This window comes from Varanus komodoensis, unplaced genomic scaffold (assembly GCF_004798865.1).
Source record: "Varanus komodoensis strain SLA01 unplaced genomic scaffold, ASM479886v1 scaffold11, whole genome shotgun sequence".
Taxonomy (NCBI): domain Eukaryota; kingdom Metazoa; phylum Chordata; class Lepidosauria; order Squamata; family Varanidae; genus Varanus; species Varanus komodoensis.
Genome location: NW_025335317.1, coordinates 12,164,038 through 12,180,582, shown reverse-complemented (window position 1 = coordinate 12,180,582; position 16,545 = coordinate 12,164,038). Strand labels below are relative to the sequence as shown.

At 46.2% G+C, this 16,545-nt stretch overlaps 2 protein-coding genes across 2 annotated transcripts in view; both read right to left on the bottom strand.

The window, feature by feature from the left end:
- Nucleotides 1-3,520: 3,520 nt before the first annotated feature.
- Nucleotides 3,521-7,602, bottom strand: LOC123018206 (adipogenesis regulatory factor-like). The gene is made up of 3 exons (XM_044420063.1): nucleotides 7,590-7,602; nucleotides 4,472-4,534; nucleotides 3,521-3,627 (listed from the first exon to the last, which is right to left on the bottom strand). Exons 1-3 carry the CDS (start codon nucleotides 7,600-7,602, stop codon nucleotides 3,521-3,523), a joined length of 183 nt encoding a protein of 60 aa, XP_044275998.1.
- A 5,328-nt stretch (nucleotides 7,603-12,930) lies between these two features.
- Nucleotides 12,931-16,545, bottom strand: part of SNCG (synuclein gamma) — a 26,166-nt gene continuing 22,551 nt past the window's right edge. The window contains exons 4-5 of the mRNA XM_044420062.1: nucleotides 15,467-15,679; nucleotides 12,931-12,951 (exon numbers count right to left, since the gene is read on the bottom strand). Coding sequence (XP_044275997.1) covers nucleotides 12,931-12,951; nucleotides 15,467-15,679 — 234 coding nt within the window. The remainder of the gene's footprint in view (nucleotides 12,952-15,466; nucleotides 15,680-16,545) is intronic.

The following is a 16,545-nucleotide window of genomic DNA, read 5'->3' as shown; positions in this document are numbered from 1 at the left end:
TAAGCCTCCTGCCACCGTCTTTAGCATCTGCCTCTCTAGCTGTCCAGGTACCCACACAGAAGAAAGGGCCCGTTGAAGGGGATGGGCAAAGATGGCTGCGCCAGTGGTCAACCGACCCCGTGGGTGCCCAACGCAATGCAGAGCCCTGCGAGGGGAGCTGGCCTGTGTCCCCGGTGCAGCCAGAATCAGCAAGGGCCGCTTTCCTTTTCCAGGGGGAAAACAGCAGAATCGAGCATGATACATTCTTAGTGTTCTGCTCCACCCTGTGGCTGAAAGAAGCAACTGCGAGCAATTGCTCTTTTAAAAGAATGGTTTTGTTCTCTGCTTTATTGAGCCCTGTAGCAGAGTCATCTCTTTTCTCCTGTATGTTGTCCTGAGAATTGGTCTTCTTTTTCTTCTCCTCTTGAATAACTGGATAATGGAACCAAATAACAGACTGAGCCATATGATGGCTGTGCTCAAGATTATTGCAATATTACTATTATTATTATTATTAGTAGTAGTAGTAGTAGTAGTAGTTGTGGTTGTTACATGCTGTCAAGTCATCTCTGTCCTATGGCAATCCTGTGAATTCATGCCCTCCAAAATGTCATATTCATGACAGCCCAGCTCAGCTCTTGTAAATTTGAGGCTGTGGCTTCCTTGGTGGAATTGATTGTTTGCTATTTGCTCTTCTGCTTCTACATTGGCCTTCCACTTTCCAGAGCATGATTGTCTCCTCCAGGAAGTCTTGCCTTCTCATGATGTGTCCAAAGTAAGATAGCCTCAGTTTTGTCAGTTTTACTTCTAGAGAAAACTCTGGCTTGAGTTGATCCAGGATCCATTGATTCATCTTTCCGTCAGTCCAGGATATTCACAAAAATCAGTAAGGGTTAATTAGTAATGATTAATTATATTTCTATCATGCCCAGTAACCAAAGCTCTCTTGGAGGTTCACGACATGGGGAGATGGGGAGGTAATACGCATTTAACTCTTTGCAGATTGTCACTGGATGAGGGTAGTCATTGGTGCAACTCCAAAAAAAGGGAAATGGATCAGATAAAAGAGGACACAGATGGGCATAAAATGCACATAGGCTAAATTATATGAAGAGATTCAGATTTCAAAATACTTCTATCATTTCATAAATGGAAAGAGCATCCATCTCACTTAAGTGGGAAAGCTTGCAGCTGTCCAGGTCCTAACCGTTCAAGGCCTCGATTCTCTCCCTAATTTTGGTTCTTTGCCTGACTTGATCTGGACAACAAAGAATCGTCCCCCATTTGGTAGGACACAAGGCCACCCTGCGCTGGGCATGCCGCCTTCTCATGATGCTGCAGTCATGGACACACAAGCCTGTGTGTATGGACCTGGCTGTGAAGCAAAGTACATGAGGGAGTCAGGCAAATTTTAACGCACCCTCTGCATAAGGCATCACACAGTGGGTGTGTTGCCAACTAGTGGAAAATGGGCTAGGAATTAAACAAATAAAACCCCAAAGAACTCACATTTTATACACCAAATAAATGACGCTAAGCACGTGTTTTCTTTTGGTAGCCAGCTTTTCTCTCTGCTTTTTGCACCTCAGTCCTTTTGGCCATCACCAAAACCTCACTGCAAAAAAGATTCATCTCTCCTTCACTCGTGCCTTCCTCAAATCTGCCCACTTGGGTCCCCACTCTCTTTGGAAACCTTGCCCTATGAGGACAGACTGAGAGAACTGGGCATGTTCAGCCTTGAGAAGAGAAGACTGGGGGAGGATGTGATATCCCTCTATAAGTACCTCAAAGGCTGTCACAAAGAGGAAGGTCAAGATCACTTCTTGCTGATACCAGAATGTAGAACACAGAATGATCAAGTTGTGAGAACCCAGCTTCAGGCAAGATATCAGGAAGAGCTTCCTCACTGTCACAGCAATACAACAGTGGAACCAGCTGCCTGGGGAGGTGGTGGGCTCTCCCACACTAGAGACATTCAAGAAGAACCTGGACAGCCATCTAAGTCAGATGGTGAAATGTGGTGTCCTGCAACAGCAGGGGGTTGGACTCAGTGGCCTTCAAGGCCCCTTCCAACTCTACTATTCTATGAGTCTATGGTTCTTACACCTTTGGTGCCCTAGGATGACTTTGGGAGGATTGGCCATGAGGGAGGGTCCAACAACGCATGGTGAACCTGACCATCTCTCAGGATTTTTTTGCTAAGAACCAACCCATTGTGGGTTATTGCCAGTGTGCTGTGAACCTGCCTGTTCAGTCACTCAAGATAGCAACACTGATTCTCTACTTAAAACCTACTGCCAACCTCTGTAAAAAACACAGGGTAGAGTTCAATAATAAAAGTGTTTGTACCCACTTACATAATTCCGATTGTCATTTATCTTTTATTTTGTGACATTCAAATAAAAAAAAGGAAATACAGGTTAGCTAAGACAGTACAGTGTATTCTGCATTACTGTGGTTTGTCCACTGAAATTTGATCCTGTTTGGGAGGAGAGCCGTGTCGCTTTGCCACCCTGCTCACATCCTGGCAAACTTTGCTGTTTCTGAAAGGATGATGCTCTGAAGCTTGTAAGCATTCCAGCTGCACTAATGTGACGTCCCCGCAGAAGTTAAAAAAATCAGTCCTCAGACAGTTCTGCAAACAAAACTGCACATAAAACCAGCATTGTCCCTAAACCTGTACTGTTGAATAATGAGCACAAAATTTTCAGGAGTGGTGCAGGTCTACAATGCACCGTGTCGTGGTCCAGCTCTCACAAATTGATCTAATCAGGACAATCAATTTAGCTATTTAAAATGGCATTTGTTTTACACTTGCAAATTGCCATGGGATTTTCTTGAGAAAGGCACCTCGGAAATCTACATAAAAATGGCAGCGATAATATAGTTGCTGGGATTATTTACTGAAGAGGAATTCTAGAAATGTCCTCAGGCGCCCTGCATGGGTTGATCCTTTTAGGAGGACTCTGACTGGGCTTGCGTGGCCACCACAGCCCATCGTGGCTCATGAAACCACAGTGGGGTGGGGTGCTTTGGCTGCCCTTTGAATATTCAAGCGTGGGCAGGTCCTCATCATGGTTTTCCCACACGTGCAAACCCATTGAGGTAGGGTTATGCAAGGGCCAAGCAACCCTTACATAACCCTAACACAGGCCCACTTGGTGATGTGGTGAGTCTGCAAACTGGGCCACTGGGTCTTTCCATGAAAGACAAGGAATGGAGTGAGATGGGGGCTGGCTGGGGCGGGGGGGGGGGCACACTTGTTGGTCTCCCTGGTGTTCTACAGAGCAATGAAAGTCTTCCAGTTACAGCTGCCAAAATACCCCAGGAGGATACCATTTGGTAATGCACAATTCCAACATCCAAATCTTTTGAAGATTCCTTTCCTTTCCTTTCCAGAATACAAACTGACCAAATGACAAGTGGGTGGGAGGAAGGAAGAATATATCCGAATCCTGCAAAGAGAGCGATTAGGATGCAGGAGGGCGTGGATCTGGTGATGCTTGACGTTCTTCTTCTGCTCTGAGTATCACTGTGACCGTTATTTCTTAAGTCCGAGCTTTTTCTCCAGGTCACTCACAGCATTCACTGCTTGTCCCACTGCCTTCCCCACGCCGTCCTCAGCCTGCTTGCAGGCCTGGTCCAGAGCTGTAAAACGCAAGGGAGGTCACGGTTAATCATTCCCCCAGCTCTGGCCCCATCGGCTCTCAGAGGAACGGCAGCCTGCAGCTGGAGGAAGGCCCCGAAACGTGGCTGCAGCATCCCATCCCCACGCTTCTTCCACTCAACCAGGGCTCAGGGATGAACCGTCCTCCCGGCCAGTGACAAGCCTCCCGTGATTCTCGCGTTCCCCCTCCCTTGAGGTGGCACCGGGAGAGACGGGTGGCGGGCCAGATCCAGTGCATGTGTGGATGCACGATGCATCTGGGCCTGGGCCTGCTGGAGCTCTGCTCAGCTTGGCCAGTCCTGCTGCTGCTGCGGCGGCTGCTGGGAGATGGTGGCGGCATGGAGAGGCGTTCTGGGCCGGCCGACCTGTTCTTGTTGGTGCCTGCCCTATAACGCTGCCCCCTGCCAGGGGTGTTGTGCAGGTTTGGGGTCCTGCTCCATGCTGCCGCCTTCGACGGGGCAGGCCAGTTTTTAGTTCAGATTTCCAAGATACGGCGTCCCATCTTACTTTGCAACGTGGGACTGTGGTATTTGTGTAGCGACAACAGCGTCACCCACTGTTCAGAAGGAGAAGGGGCACAGTGAGAGCCTCCCCGCTTACTCCTCTGCTCTCAGCTTCCCCGCTCCCAAAGCTCCTGGGGATGATGGGCATTGTGTGCCGCATATCTGGTAGGTGCCAGGTCAGGCAAGACTGTGTCTGGTTGTGTGGTTTTGAAGGGGTGGGAGCTGTGCCTGGCTGCGGCTGTGAGCTAAATACAAAGAGCAAGACGCGCGCGTTCGGCAGGCCTGTGGCAGAAACGTGCCCAGAGCCTCGTTTCTCTCCTACCTTTCTGACCCGCCTCTGCTGCTTGGTTCACCGCTTGCTCCGTGGCCTTTCCCAGGGTGTCCGCTGCAATCAGCAAAAGCAAGATATGTTAGTCTGTGGCAAGGAGGGAAGCCAGAAATATGGCAAGCGGTGGGCGGTCAGCCATAGAACAAGCGTAGCATCGCATTTCCAGGCACCCTGGCAGCAAAACTAGGAGCTTGATTCAGTCCCTGGCATGTGGTCATTCAGGGCGTCCTCCTTCACAGAAGACCATCTTGCAATTGAAGCACTATATGACGGCAGTTCTCTATTTGAAAGCACGTTCTGTTTCAAGGGTGGTAAAGCCTGTGGTCCTCAGAGGTTGTCGGACTACAAATCCCATCATCCGTGGTCATTTGCCATGGTAGAGGGGGCTGATGGGAGTTGGAGGTCCAATAACATTTGGACAGCCACGGGTTTCTCCACCCCTGCTCCATTTGATGGACCACTTGAAGAATCGTATGGAAGGAGGACATGGACGGCTTTTTACCTTCCCTGTCCTACCTGGGCAGCAGACCAAGAAAGATGGACAAGTCCATCTTCCTCAGTGCGGTGAGCTGTTTGGTTTTAATATTTACATTACAGTTCTTATATTTATCTTTGCATTTATGTATATAAATTGGAGCAGGCAAATGTGATCCGAATTGGCGCCCTCTGTTTGGGAGATGCGTAAGCAGCCATGTCTTCACATCTGCTGAAGGTTTGTGTGTGTGATCAGGTAGGTGGGTCACAACCTGTGGGAAGCCCCCTGCTCCAAAGTACATAGGACAATCACACTTTGCAAAAACCGACAATATATTGGCCACGCATCAGCAGACAGCATCAGGATGTTCTTGGAGAATGTGCTGAGTATGGAGATTACGAAGGATAAACAAGAGCTCCCTTGTCGCAGCACCTGAGTGAGTGTCCATAGCATTTAAGGACATGGATAGGAAGGCAAGCAGGGGGCTGTTTCTGAAAAAGCAAAGCGGTCCTTCTTTTGCTGGAAAGGCAGCGACTTCACAAGCCATGAATAAGCACAAGAGGTTGTCGGAGCAGAAAACTCTCGTCGCCATATCTGAGTGAGCCTCAGCAACGACTCTCTCATCCCACATTAGAACCACATCCTTGGGGCGCGTGGTGAGAAGAGCAGACCAGACTCATGCCAAGGAAAGTTGAAAGCAGAAGGAAACAAGGAAGACCAAGTCTGCATGGACGAGCTCCATAAAGGAAGCCTCAGCCTTGAGTTTACAAGAGCTAAGCGGGGCTTTTCGGGACAAGATATTTTGGAGGGCTCTCATTTGTAAGGGCACCACAAGCCCAAGACAACTTGATGGCACCCAACCACAGAGTGTTTCTCGCATGCCACATAGGATATCTGAAACAAGGTCAGTTGAAGACATCTTGCTTGGGATAAGACTTCGTTTTCAGTTCAGTCAACAGAGCAATCCAAATCTGCACTATGGGGCTGTGTGCCTCCCTTTCCCATAATTCCCAAGATATGCCCACCAGACCCCCAAAGCCAGGGAGAAATATGTACTATAAGATGCCATCAGTCTTATAGGTATCATCCCTCCTCCCATGAGGAATTCCTCGCAGAGCCTGAACCTATCCTGGAGGAAGGCTGGGGCGTGGGCTACCGGGGATGGCAGCATCACGCTGGCTCCGGTCTGAAACATTCCTGAAGCAACCCAGTCTTTCTGGACCTCAGACCAAATGGAAAGTTGGGGCAACTGAGCGTGGGTGCAGGCCATATTCTTCCTTTAGGCTCACACAGCAGCCTGCCCCAAACTCGTGCCCTTCAGATCTGAGGTCTGCTGGAATCCCCTGGGAGATCTGAGTTCTCGTCCTTACTTGTCCATGAGGCTCACTGGGTGACTTTGGACCGGTCACGGATTCCCAGATTAATCTGCCCCACAGTTCTTCAAGACTTTTAGGCACCGGTGCGCCTATTCTGCATAATGTGTCTGCCGAAACCCAATCCAAACTGCTCTCAGTCATTACATCTTATGGGAGTGGATTCAGCATGCCATCAGGCAAGATGCGGACAGACCAGAGGTCACACGCTCGAAGCTCCCCGAGTGGCCCACTTGGGCGTCCTCCCTCAACCCAGCTTGGGGTTGTGTGGTCTTGGTCTTCCATCTTAAACTCAGGAAATCGGAGATGGGGAATACAGGGCCGGCCTAATGATGTTGGACTGCAATCCCACCGTCCGTCAGTGTTGGTCAGGCTGGCTGTGGCTGATGGGAATGCCAATCCAACAGCATCTGGAAGGCAACACCTATGCTGGGAATATTGCTCTGGCATTCTGAGAGGAAAGGCAATGCCATGAATGCACAGGGTGCTTCCAGGCAGAAGCGGCCGGCACTGGCAATCAACAAGCATTGGTCAACTATGCATTTGACGGCATTTTGATAGCAACTCCTTAGCATTTTGGGAAATGATGGGAGGAATTGAAGCAGAGGTGGCGTAAGGGGGTGGCCTACCTGGGCAGGAGCCCTAAATATCTCTCTCTCTCTCTCTCTCAGGGGTAGGGCCATAGGTCTTTTGCATACTTAACACAACCTCTGGACAGAAGAAGCAATGGAAAGCCCAAGCAGTAATAAATGGAAGACAGTGGCGTCTGGACCTCACATAAAGTTCCATGAAGGAAGCAGGATGATTGCACAACAAAAGCCTTGTCTGGAAGCCCCGTTAGTAAATGACAGCAATTGCCAGGCTCAGGATCATGCTGCCATAAAATCAGTGAAGACCTGCTAGAGTTGGACCCAGGTTGCCCAAAAGCTAAACCATACATTCAACAGCGTCAAGTGGTTAGGCTCTTTCTGGACCATTCCACTTCAGACTGCCCATGGGGGGAATCACACACTCCAGTGTTGTCTCCCATGCTGGAAAACATAGAAACTTCCCTGAATATAGAAACCATACCCACTACGCAGTCAGGGTCTTGGTATGTCATATTTTTTGTGACAGTAGATTCCAGTTTCCAACGCCACACTCTGCAGCCTTGAGTGGTACAAACCAAGGAATAAACTTGACTCTACCAAAAGCACCATGCAGCTGAAAGCACAACTCCGCAGTGGGTTTTCAACGTGCAAATGAAAGAGAAAGGATTTCTTACCAACATCTTGCATTGCGCCCTGGGGTTTTTGTGTGAAGCCCCTGCGAGACATGGCTGCTCCCAGTAGCTTCGATTCTTAAACAAATAGAAATAAAAGCAACTTTCTGAGCATCTGTGGTGGTATATCCAGATTCATTGCTTTTATACATGCATTAGGGCCCTTCCCCAGTGCTCACCTGGCACATATTTTCAATAGGTGGAGCTCCTGGATGGCTCAGCATTTTGAGCACCAAAGACATGTACCATCACCTTTCCCAGGGGGAGGGTGGACCTCAGCTTGCGTTTTGTTTCCGCATCATTACTCCAAAATTGTTTCTGAATGGAAAATAACAGGGCAAACAACCAGCACGTCCCCCCCCCCCCCGGGCAACAAAAGGGCATGAGAGTCATAGTTGTCCCTCGATACCTCAGCATCTGCATCCTTAGGAGATGGCCCATAATAGTCTGGGTTCTCACTTGTTTGTTTTTCCGATGGATTTCATGTTTAAGGGACAGCAGCAGTTCACCACCGGGGCATGAGGCACATGGATCACGGACTGCCATGATGAAAGAAGTGCATTTCTTTTGGCCTGGTATTTCATCCTAGGCTTGTGTACCTCCTCAGTCCATGGTCCAGCTGCTACCTGTGGATGGACAGCTTCAAGGCCCAGCTGCTATCTCTTCTTACAGTTTTTCAGGCAGGCTTGGTCCAAGCAGCCGGTCAAATAGAAGATGTTTTCAGATAAAGGACTGACCTCTGACAGCTCTTCAGACAAAGAGCCGTCTTAGGTAAGTGGGACACCTGTCCAGCCTATCCTGAAAGGGTGTGTCTTTCCCATGTCAAGTCCGAGATGCTCTTGATGACCACTACATTGGGTGTTTTATAATTGTTTGAGGATCTTCAGGGAACTGCACTGGGACTTGAATTCCTGTGCTTATGAACCATTCAGAAGGCCACAGAAGAAGTCAAGTTCAAGCGAAGGCAGGGCAGGGCAGGGCAGGGCAGGGCTGGGAGAAATATCTTAAACTTAATCTGCAGTTTGCATCGCCTTACTTCCATTTTTGGTCTCAAGAAGCTGCAAGGGATGGCTGTGTGGTCGGCCATTAGTCCAAATGGAGGGGTCAAGCAGCATATTTAAATTAGCCTTCCCTAACCTGGTGCCCTGCACATCATGGGAGTTGTAGTCCAATACCCCTTGAGGGTGCCAGGTTGCAGAAGGGCAATATAGAACTGAGGATAGATGAGGAGCACTTGAATTTGCTTGCTTTCTCTCTTTCTCTTTCCTTCTGCCTAATCTCTTCTCACAGAATTGTTATAGGGATCAGAAAACTGGAGCCTTGGATGCTCTAACTAACCTGAAATATTTATGCTGAACAGTGGAATAAAAAGTAGCTTAAATTAATGAATAACATCTTTAAATATTTATAATATTAAACTTAAGATACTAGGTTTGCTGTGATATGGAAGAATATTGCTGTGAGGTAAGCTTTCCCTGTAAGCTTTCCATGGTGTGTGAAGCCATCCAGAGAGCATTTATGACTAATGGGGCAGGTATAAAAACAATAAAATAAAATAGATAAAAACAACTAACAAGAGTTTAAAATTAATTTTAAAATAATTAATTAATTTTAGAGGGTCAGCCTATGAAAGTTTAGAGAGTAAACTGGTTGGAGCAGCTGGAGATGCATTTATGTATTTACTTTTATGCTCATATCTTGCCTTTTTTCCTTTTGAGGCACTACAGGCAGCTTACACAGTTCTCAATCTTATCCCCAGAACAACAACCCTGTGAGGTCGGCTGGGCTGAGAGTCTGTGACTGACCCAAAATCACTCAGTAAGTTCAATGGCTGAGCGGGGACTGGAACCTGAATCTCCTGAGTCCCAGTCCTGTCATCTTAACCCCTGCGCCACACTCTCTTTCTCCTCTCTCTTTTTTGTAGGCCTTCTTCTGTTCAAACCCAATGTGTTGGACTATGAATCCAATCCCTTCCTAGGCATAAGATAATTTTAAAAAATGGATGGCTGCATAATGAGTTGGAGATGCCCATCTGCAATGCGTATAATAATTTTAGGTTCTTTTCGGAAGATCCCCCTTCTGCCATGGTGATGATTTGACATTTACGTTCAGGTTCTTCCCATTGTGCAGCCTGCAAGCTTTATGTCAATACTTACTCAGGCTGCCATTGGTCGTGTCCCTGTTATTGACTCTAGTAATCGTATCTCTGAACTAGTGTATTTTAGTAAATGAGGCATCCCCTGCGTGCCATTTAATGCAGCATTGGACAGCCCATTAATGTCTCCTGCCTGTTGACTCGGATTTTTAAAAAGCAAAGAGAGCAAACAGCCACGCAACACTGGCAAATAAGCATTAAGTATGGTCCAGATGGGGCAGGTGGAGGTGGAGGCAGGAAAAGAACCCAGAAGGCAACACAATTAAGTTCTAGGGAGAAACAAAGTTCCTCTGTTGGCTTAAAAAACACAGTCATGGACAGAGGTAACCTATTTCATTGATTCCAGAGTGATCTTGGCCACAGACATTCCAGCTTGTAAGATATATCAGTGCCCTGATTCGTGACTTCCACTCCTTTTAAAACGTACGCATTGCAGCTAATCTATTTTCATTTTATTTCATTTCTATACAGCCCAGTAACTGAAGCAACATTTCATCAAGCAGGCATATCACAAAGCGGCTAAAGCTAATATGGGAGGGACACCGCAGATGCAAGAGCACTGCATATTTTAGGTCTGGGTAAAACTGGGTGGTTTAACCGCGGGCAGTTTATGGGATGAGGAACATTTGAACATCACCAAAGCAGAAGACAAAAGAGGCAAAACAGGCCAGCGATCTGCACTGCATTTGTCTATGCAATGTATATGTACCCATTCAAGTGTACAGATAGTTTTAATTTAAATAGAAGCACAAGGCGTCTCAGCATGATGAGGAAGGCTGCCTCTTAAGGTGAGCTGGGTGCCTCTTCAGTCTGCGATCCCTGTGCTACTTTCGGATGTGCAACTTCAAGGCCTCAGTCGCTTTACCTTCTCGGGTGTTTCAGCTTTCAACCAGGCGTGGTCTTGGAGGCCCATCACATGGAGGATCCTCTGACCCAGGGCCGGGCCTGCCGCATTTCGCCAACCCTCGTTTCATGCTGCTGAGCAAAGACAGTGGGCAGCTCTGGATCTGTGAACCTCGGAAAGGAGATGCTTGATGGCCTCTCTAATTGATCTTGGCACAACCCCCAGTGACTTTCCTTTGGCCAGAAATACCAGGTGCGCACACCTAACCGAAGGAGTTGTTTGCTTTGAAGTTACACAAGGTGGGAAAGGCATGATTCACGCTCTTCTGCTCAATGTTCCAAGCTGTAGTTTTGCATTTCAGTCTTTAGCTCTGCCCCAGGGCTACTGGACAAATCGCATCACATCATGTCTTGTTAATGGTGGTGAACTTTATTGAAAGAACTGTGTGGGAATGTAGCTGATGCGTGCAGTGAAAAAAGGATTGATAAAGAATGATTTTAATGATATATGGGTGCATTTACTGAATATCTACTAATAAAAGGGAAAGGTTTTAAACCTTCAGCAATGGTAGAAACCTTTACCAGGAAAAAGGCAGCTTCTGCTTATCTGAAGGTGGCAGGAAGAAAACAGTTGCTTTGGACTGACATAAGCACAAATGTGTTTGTGGAAACAGCTAGAACGATGAAAGAAGCCACTGCCCTTTCTTCTATTGTGCTGAAAGTGTGCCTTGTCTAATGTTCAGATTTATGGTTCCTGAGTGCTCTCGTAAATGTTTCCTCCCTCCCTCCAGACTCGGTTCAAGCATATGAAAGAAGACCTCCTACAAGTTATTTTCCTTCCGGCTGTGGTTGGGCCTGCTCTGTGCTGGACTCCTCAATTTTAAGAAGACTGTTTCTCTCACCTTCTAATCAGTATCAGATTGAGTGACAGCTTTGTAAAAGGTAAAGGTAAAGGTTTCCCCTTGACATGAAGTCCAGTCATGCCTGACTCTAGGGGGCGGTGCTCATCTCCGTTTCCTGGCCAAGTGGGCCAGCATTTGTCCGCAGACAGTCTCCGTGGCCATGTGGCCGGCATGACTAAACACCCAAGTGCACGGAACGCTGTTACCTGCCCACCAAAGTGGTGCCTTTTTATCTGCTTGCATTTGCATGCTTTCGAACTGCAAGGTTGGCAGGAGCTGGGACGGAGCAACGGGAACTCACCCAGTGCGGATTCGAACCAGCGACCTTTCGATCAACCAGCCCAGCAGCACAGCGGTTTAAACCACTGCGCCACCTGCAGTCCCGACAGCTTTGTAGGGTATGGTAAATAAGACAATGCTGGGAGAACCCCAAGAACAATTAATGTGATGCAAAACTCAGATGGACTGAGTGGCTTTTGAGGTTTCTTTGGCAAGAAGGTGACCAGAGTGATTTTCTTTAATGCTGGATCTTGGTTGTTTGGGTGGCTGTGGTCCTATGGTCATTATAGTTTTATCTCATTTTTTTCTCATTCTCTCTTCTTTTGTGGGAAGGAATGAGTTTGTGGGTCCTTTTCACAACATCCTCCAGGTCCTCTCCCATGTTGCCTAACCAATTTTGATGCTTTTTTTTTTTTAAAATGTGAAAATTTTGGCATTTTTCTGAGATGGCACCATGATTTTCCATCTGAGCTCCATACCACAAGACCTCCTTGAGCTGTATAATGGAATAAACAGGAAGAAGGAGCGAGGAAAACCCCCAAGCCTCTTGTGGTGAACATCTAATACTTTGCAAAGATAGCAAGAAGCCGCAGCAAAGCACTAGGTTATATGCCTTGTATACGGAAGCCCTTTGCTTCCTTGTTTTGTTTATAATCTTTTCTAAAATCAGATAGATTTGTTTCAAATGAGAAGTTGTATATATGTACAAACACACACACACATTTAGGCATAAATGAACAAAAAGAAAACAAAGACTTAGTTGAAACAAGTTGTTTTATTTTGTCTCTTTAGAAAAAAAAATATGTCCGCCATTTCTAGGGCTCTGAAGTGCTGCTGCTAAATGGGCCAAACACATGAATCAGCGATTCTGGCCACCACTGTGCTAATCACGGCTACCAAATCACACACTCAGAAGGCTTGAAGATGGGCAAAGAAGGAAGCCACGAAGGGGACAGGAAACACGAGATGTTCTGCACACACAGTTGCCCTAAAACATTTGATCAAGAGTCTGCCAAACATCTATGATATGTTGGTATGAGGCAAGTGAAAAGGTTGCAGTGCTGCATGGAGTTAGCCTAAGTGATTTCCCTGTTCTGGTGTCAGCTAACATTTCTGTATTTACTCCTGGGAGTCTCACTTTCCACACTAGAAGACCCGGGAAGGGTTAATTGCCTTCATTTTCACCCTGGGAAGAAGAAAGACAAGAAAACAGGCTCATGTTTAATGTTAACTCTGCATCAGCAGTCCAAAGAACACAGGTGAGTGTGAATTTGAGGTCCATCCTGCAGAGGCTAAGAGAGCGGTGACAACGAGCATTTCAAGACTAGTGCTAGACCCCGTGAGCAAGGTGCCGGTCCATAAGAACCATGTAGCTGTGATGACTATCCCCCGCTCCCCGCCCCACCCTGAAATGTGTGTGTTCAATGTGGGATCAAGCAGGTAAATAGCCACTTTAGTTCCTCCCACCAATGCCATAATATCAACAAAGGAATACCGAAAATGGCTAATAAAAATGCAAATATTAGAAAAGACATGGTCAGTTTCTTGCATCAGTAGGAAACAGCGACACTCTTATGCTACAGGGAAATGACCCTAAGAACATTGGCAATATACATGTTGTGAAGTGTTTGAAATTTTGTAAATGCTAGATAGATTTTGCAAATGCTCCACAATAGGCATTGACCCTAAGATGTTTGGAATGACCCTAAGAACATTGGCAATATACATGTCGTGAAGTGTTTGAAATTTTGTAAATGCTAGATAGATTTTGCAAATGCTCCACAATAGGCATGTACTCAAACCAGACAGGAACAAGGAAAAAGACAAATATTTAGGTTATCTCAACAGTGATGGGTGAATCTCAAGTGTTTTTGCAAAATGTATCTTGGGAATGTCATCGTTGCACATGGATGTATGAATTACAAATGTGGACCAGGTGAGATAACGTTAGAGCCACAAAAGACATGAACAGGGAGGGTCGAAAAGGATGGTCTACTATTCATATTGGATGGGGAAGAAGGTGTAGTCCCAGCACGTACATTATGGATCTCAGGGTGGGAGGACATTCACAGGGGAAGAAATCATGAAGCTGGATTGGGCTGGGTGGAGAGCAGAAGAGCAGAAGAGTGAATTCCGGCAAGTGTGGGTTGTTAGACACCTGCTCAAATTCCCCTTTCAGCCTAGCTATTGAAGATGCAAAGCCCTATTCCCTCATCCAAAGCCATGGGATCTCAGCCAGATCACAGGATCCCCCATGTTTCTGCAAGGCAGTTACAGAGGTGCTGAAGATAACTTTTTAGGGGTGCACAGAACTTAGTTTCTCTTGGCATCATTTAGATCTAGCTATTTTTTCCCGTGGATGTTCTGCATTACAGATAAAAGGCAATAGTGTAACTCCTCTAATACAGAACTGTAAATAAGGTAAAACCTCCAATAATGTGAGTCTTCTAATACCCTACTTTTTTAAACCAGGATTTTAGAGAATTCAACCAATTTATGATCCCCTAAATGCTACAGAGGTAGGCACACATAATTCCAGGGAAACCATGCCTAACTTTGCTTTGCTATTAGGGCGCTTCAGAATGTCAATGAAATAATGTAGTTATGATTAACTAAATTAGAATTATCCCTTCCATGCAGTATCTGTCTTCTCACAACCTTTTTAAGGGTGAGTGATGTATGTGGTTTCTTTGTATAAGATTAACAGGTAGAATTGCTTTTCTCCCTTCTCATGCATACTTATGCACTTCTTCTCTGAAATAGTTACAATTTGTAATAATATAATATTGCAAGAAATATAATAATGACAGCAATAATAATTTGCAAGAAAGTATTTCCTGAAGGAGCGCTTACGTCCAGATCTGCAGGAGAGGCCCTTCTCTGGGAACCCTCCGTGAAGGAAATTAGGAGGGTAGGTACTCGGAGGAGGGCTTTCTCTGCGGTGGCGCCCAATCTATGGAATGCGCTCCCCAGAGAGGTCCGCCTGGCGTCGTCGTTATTGTTTTTCGGCACCAGGCAAAGACCTTTTTATTCAAATGTCATTTTAACTGCTAATACTATTTATTTATTTTATTCTTCGGCCAAGGCGACTTATTTTATATTGTTAACTTGTTCTATATTTTTATTGTCTAATATTTTAATTGATATATTTGTGAGCTGCCCCGAGGCTTTGGTGAATGGGGCGGCATAGAAATTTTCTAAATAAATAAAATAAATAAATATTTGTAAAAATATTGAAATTATTTTTAAAAATGGCAATATAAACTGGGATCAATATCCATGTATACAAATATGCCTTTGCTTTATCAAAAAAGTCTTTTTATATGGAAAAATACTCTGTACAAAGTCAGCCCTTGAGCTGTAAACTACTGACTCCAGAATATTTCCAGTAAATTGTCTGGGAATAATAATCCCAGGGGAGAAACAATAATTGTTCCTTTCCAGAAGTGAAGGCAGTATTTATATGCACATTTAACTACCCTTACCTCTGAGATACAGATTTGCTGAGTTCTGTATGAGCCTGGAAACCTATGAAATTGATTTGACCAGACAAAACACTAGGACAAAACGAATGCTTACATCACACTTCCCTCACTCCACCTTCCCATCTTTTAAAAACTGCTCTCTGTTTCTAGCCAAATACAATGTCATAATAGGCCAGGAGCAAAAAAAAGATCAGCAGAGAAAAGATCTGAAATCACCTGTATGCAGAAAAGAAATGGAAAGCAGCTCAGCACAGAGAAAGTAAGAAAAGAACAATAGATGGCGAGAAAAAGTCCCGGCCAGCCAAGGATTCGGGGGTTAGCTGGGCTGTGAGTGTGTTTTACCTCTACACCAATTTCTGTGGCTTCCACTGGGGCATCTTCTTCTGCAGCAGGTACTTCTCCAGGCTGCTCCGGGTGCTGTAAATCCTCCTGCAAAACACACCAGAAAAGGTACATCTTTATCCCAGAGGCAGAGCTTCCTAGGGAGCTTTCGCAGAGGTGTCAAGGCGATTGTGGAGCTGCAGCTCCTCCTCTGAGGCTCAGGACAAGCGAGAAGAACTCCGGGAGTTCCGTGGTTTGCAGATGTGGCCGGGAGACGGGAGAAGTTCGCTCGGCCATGCACTGCGCAATGAAAGTGGCCAGGGAGAAGGGTTGCCTAGTGCTTATCTTGTAAGCGTAGATCTCAGGCTCATCCAATGAAGCTGAGTGATGGGAGACGCGGCGCAGACGGAAGAGAGCCGTGCCACCACAAGAAGTGAGGATGGTCACCAACTTGGTGTTAAAAGGGGATTGGAGAAATTCAGAATTTCAGCTTGCTGCAGTGAACCCATTTCCTTTTCTTAGCATGGTCATTGTTTCATCATGTACAAAGGGATGTGTTGGCCTTTAACAACAATGGACACTTCATTCAGCTCGATCAGAAAAAAGTCATAATATAACAAACAGCTTTCTGGACTGTTCCAGAAGGACGCTGCAGGAAAGGAGGTGAGGCAAAGCTAATATTTGCAAAGCAGAAATGCATCTTAGTAGCTACTTGTATGCCTCTGAATCCTCAGGCTGCAGTTCTGCAGTCTCTCTCTCTCTCTCATATATGGCATATGCACTTACCTAGGAGTAATCCTACTGAACTCATAGGGGCACATGTGTGAGTGTGCATACATAGGGCAGCACTATAAAAGGATTGGCCCCATCATTCCCAGATTCTCTATGCACAGTGTTCCTGTCCCCCAGATTTCCCTTCCCTTCCCTTCCCTTCCCTTCCCTTCCCTTCCCTTCCCTTCCCTTCCCTTCCCTTC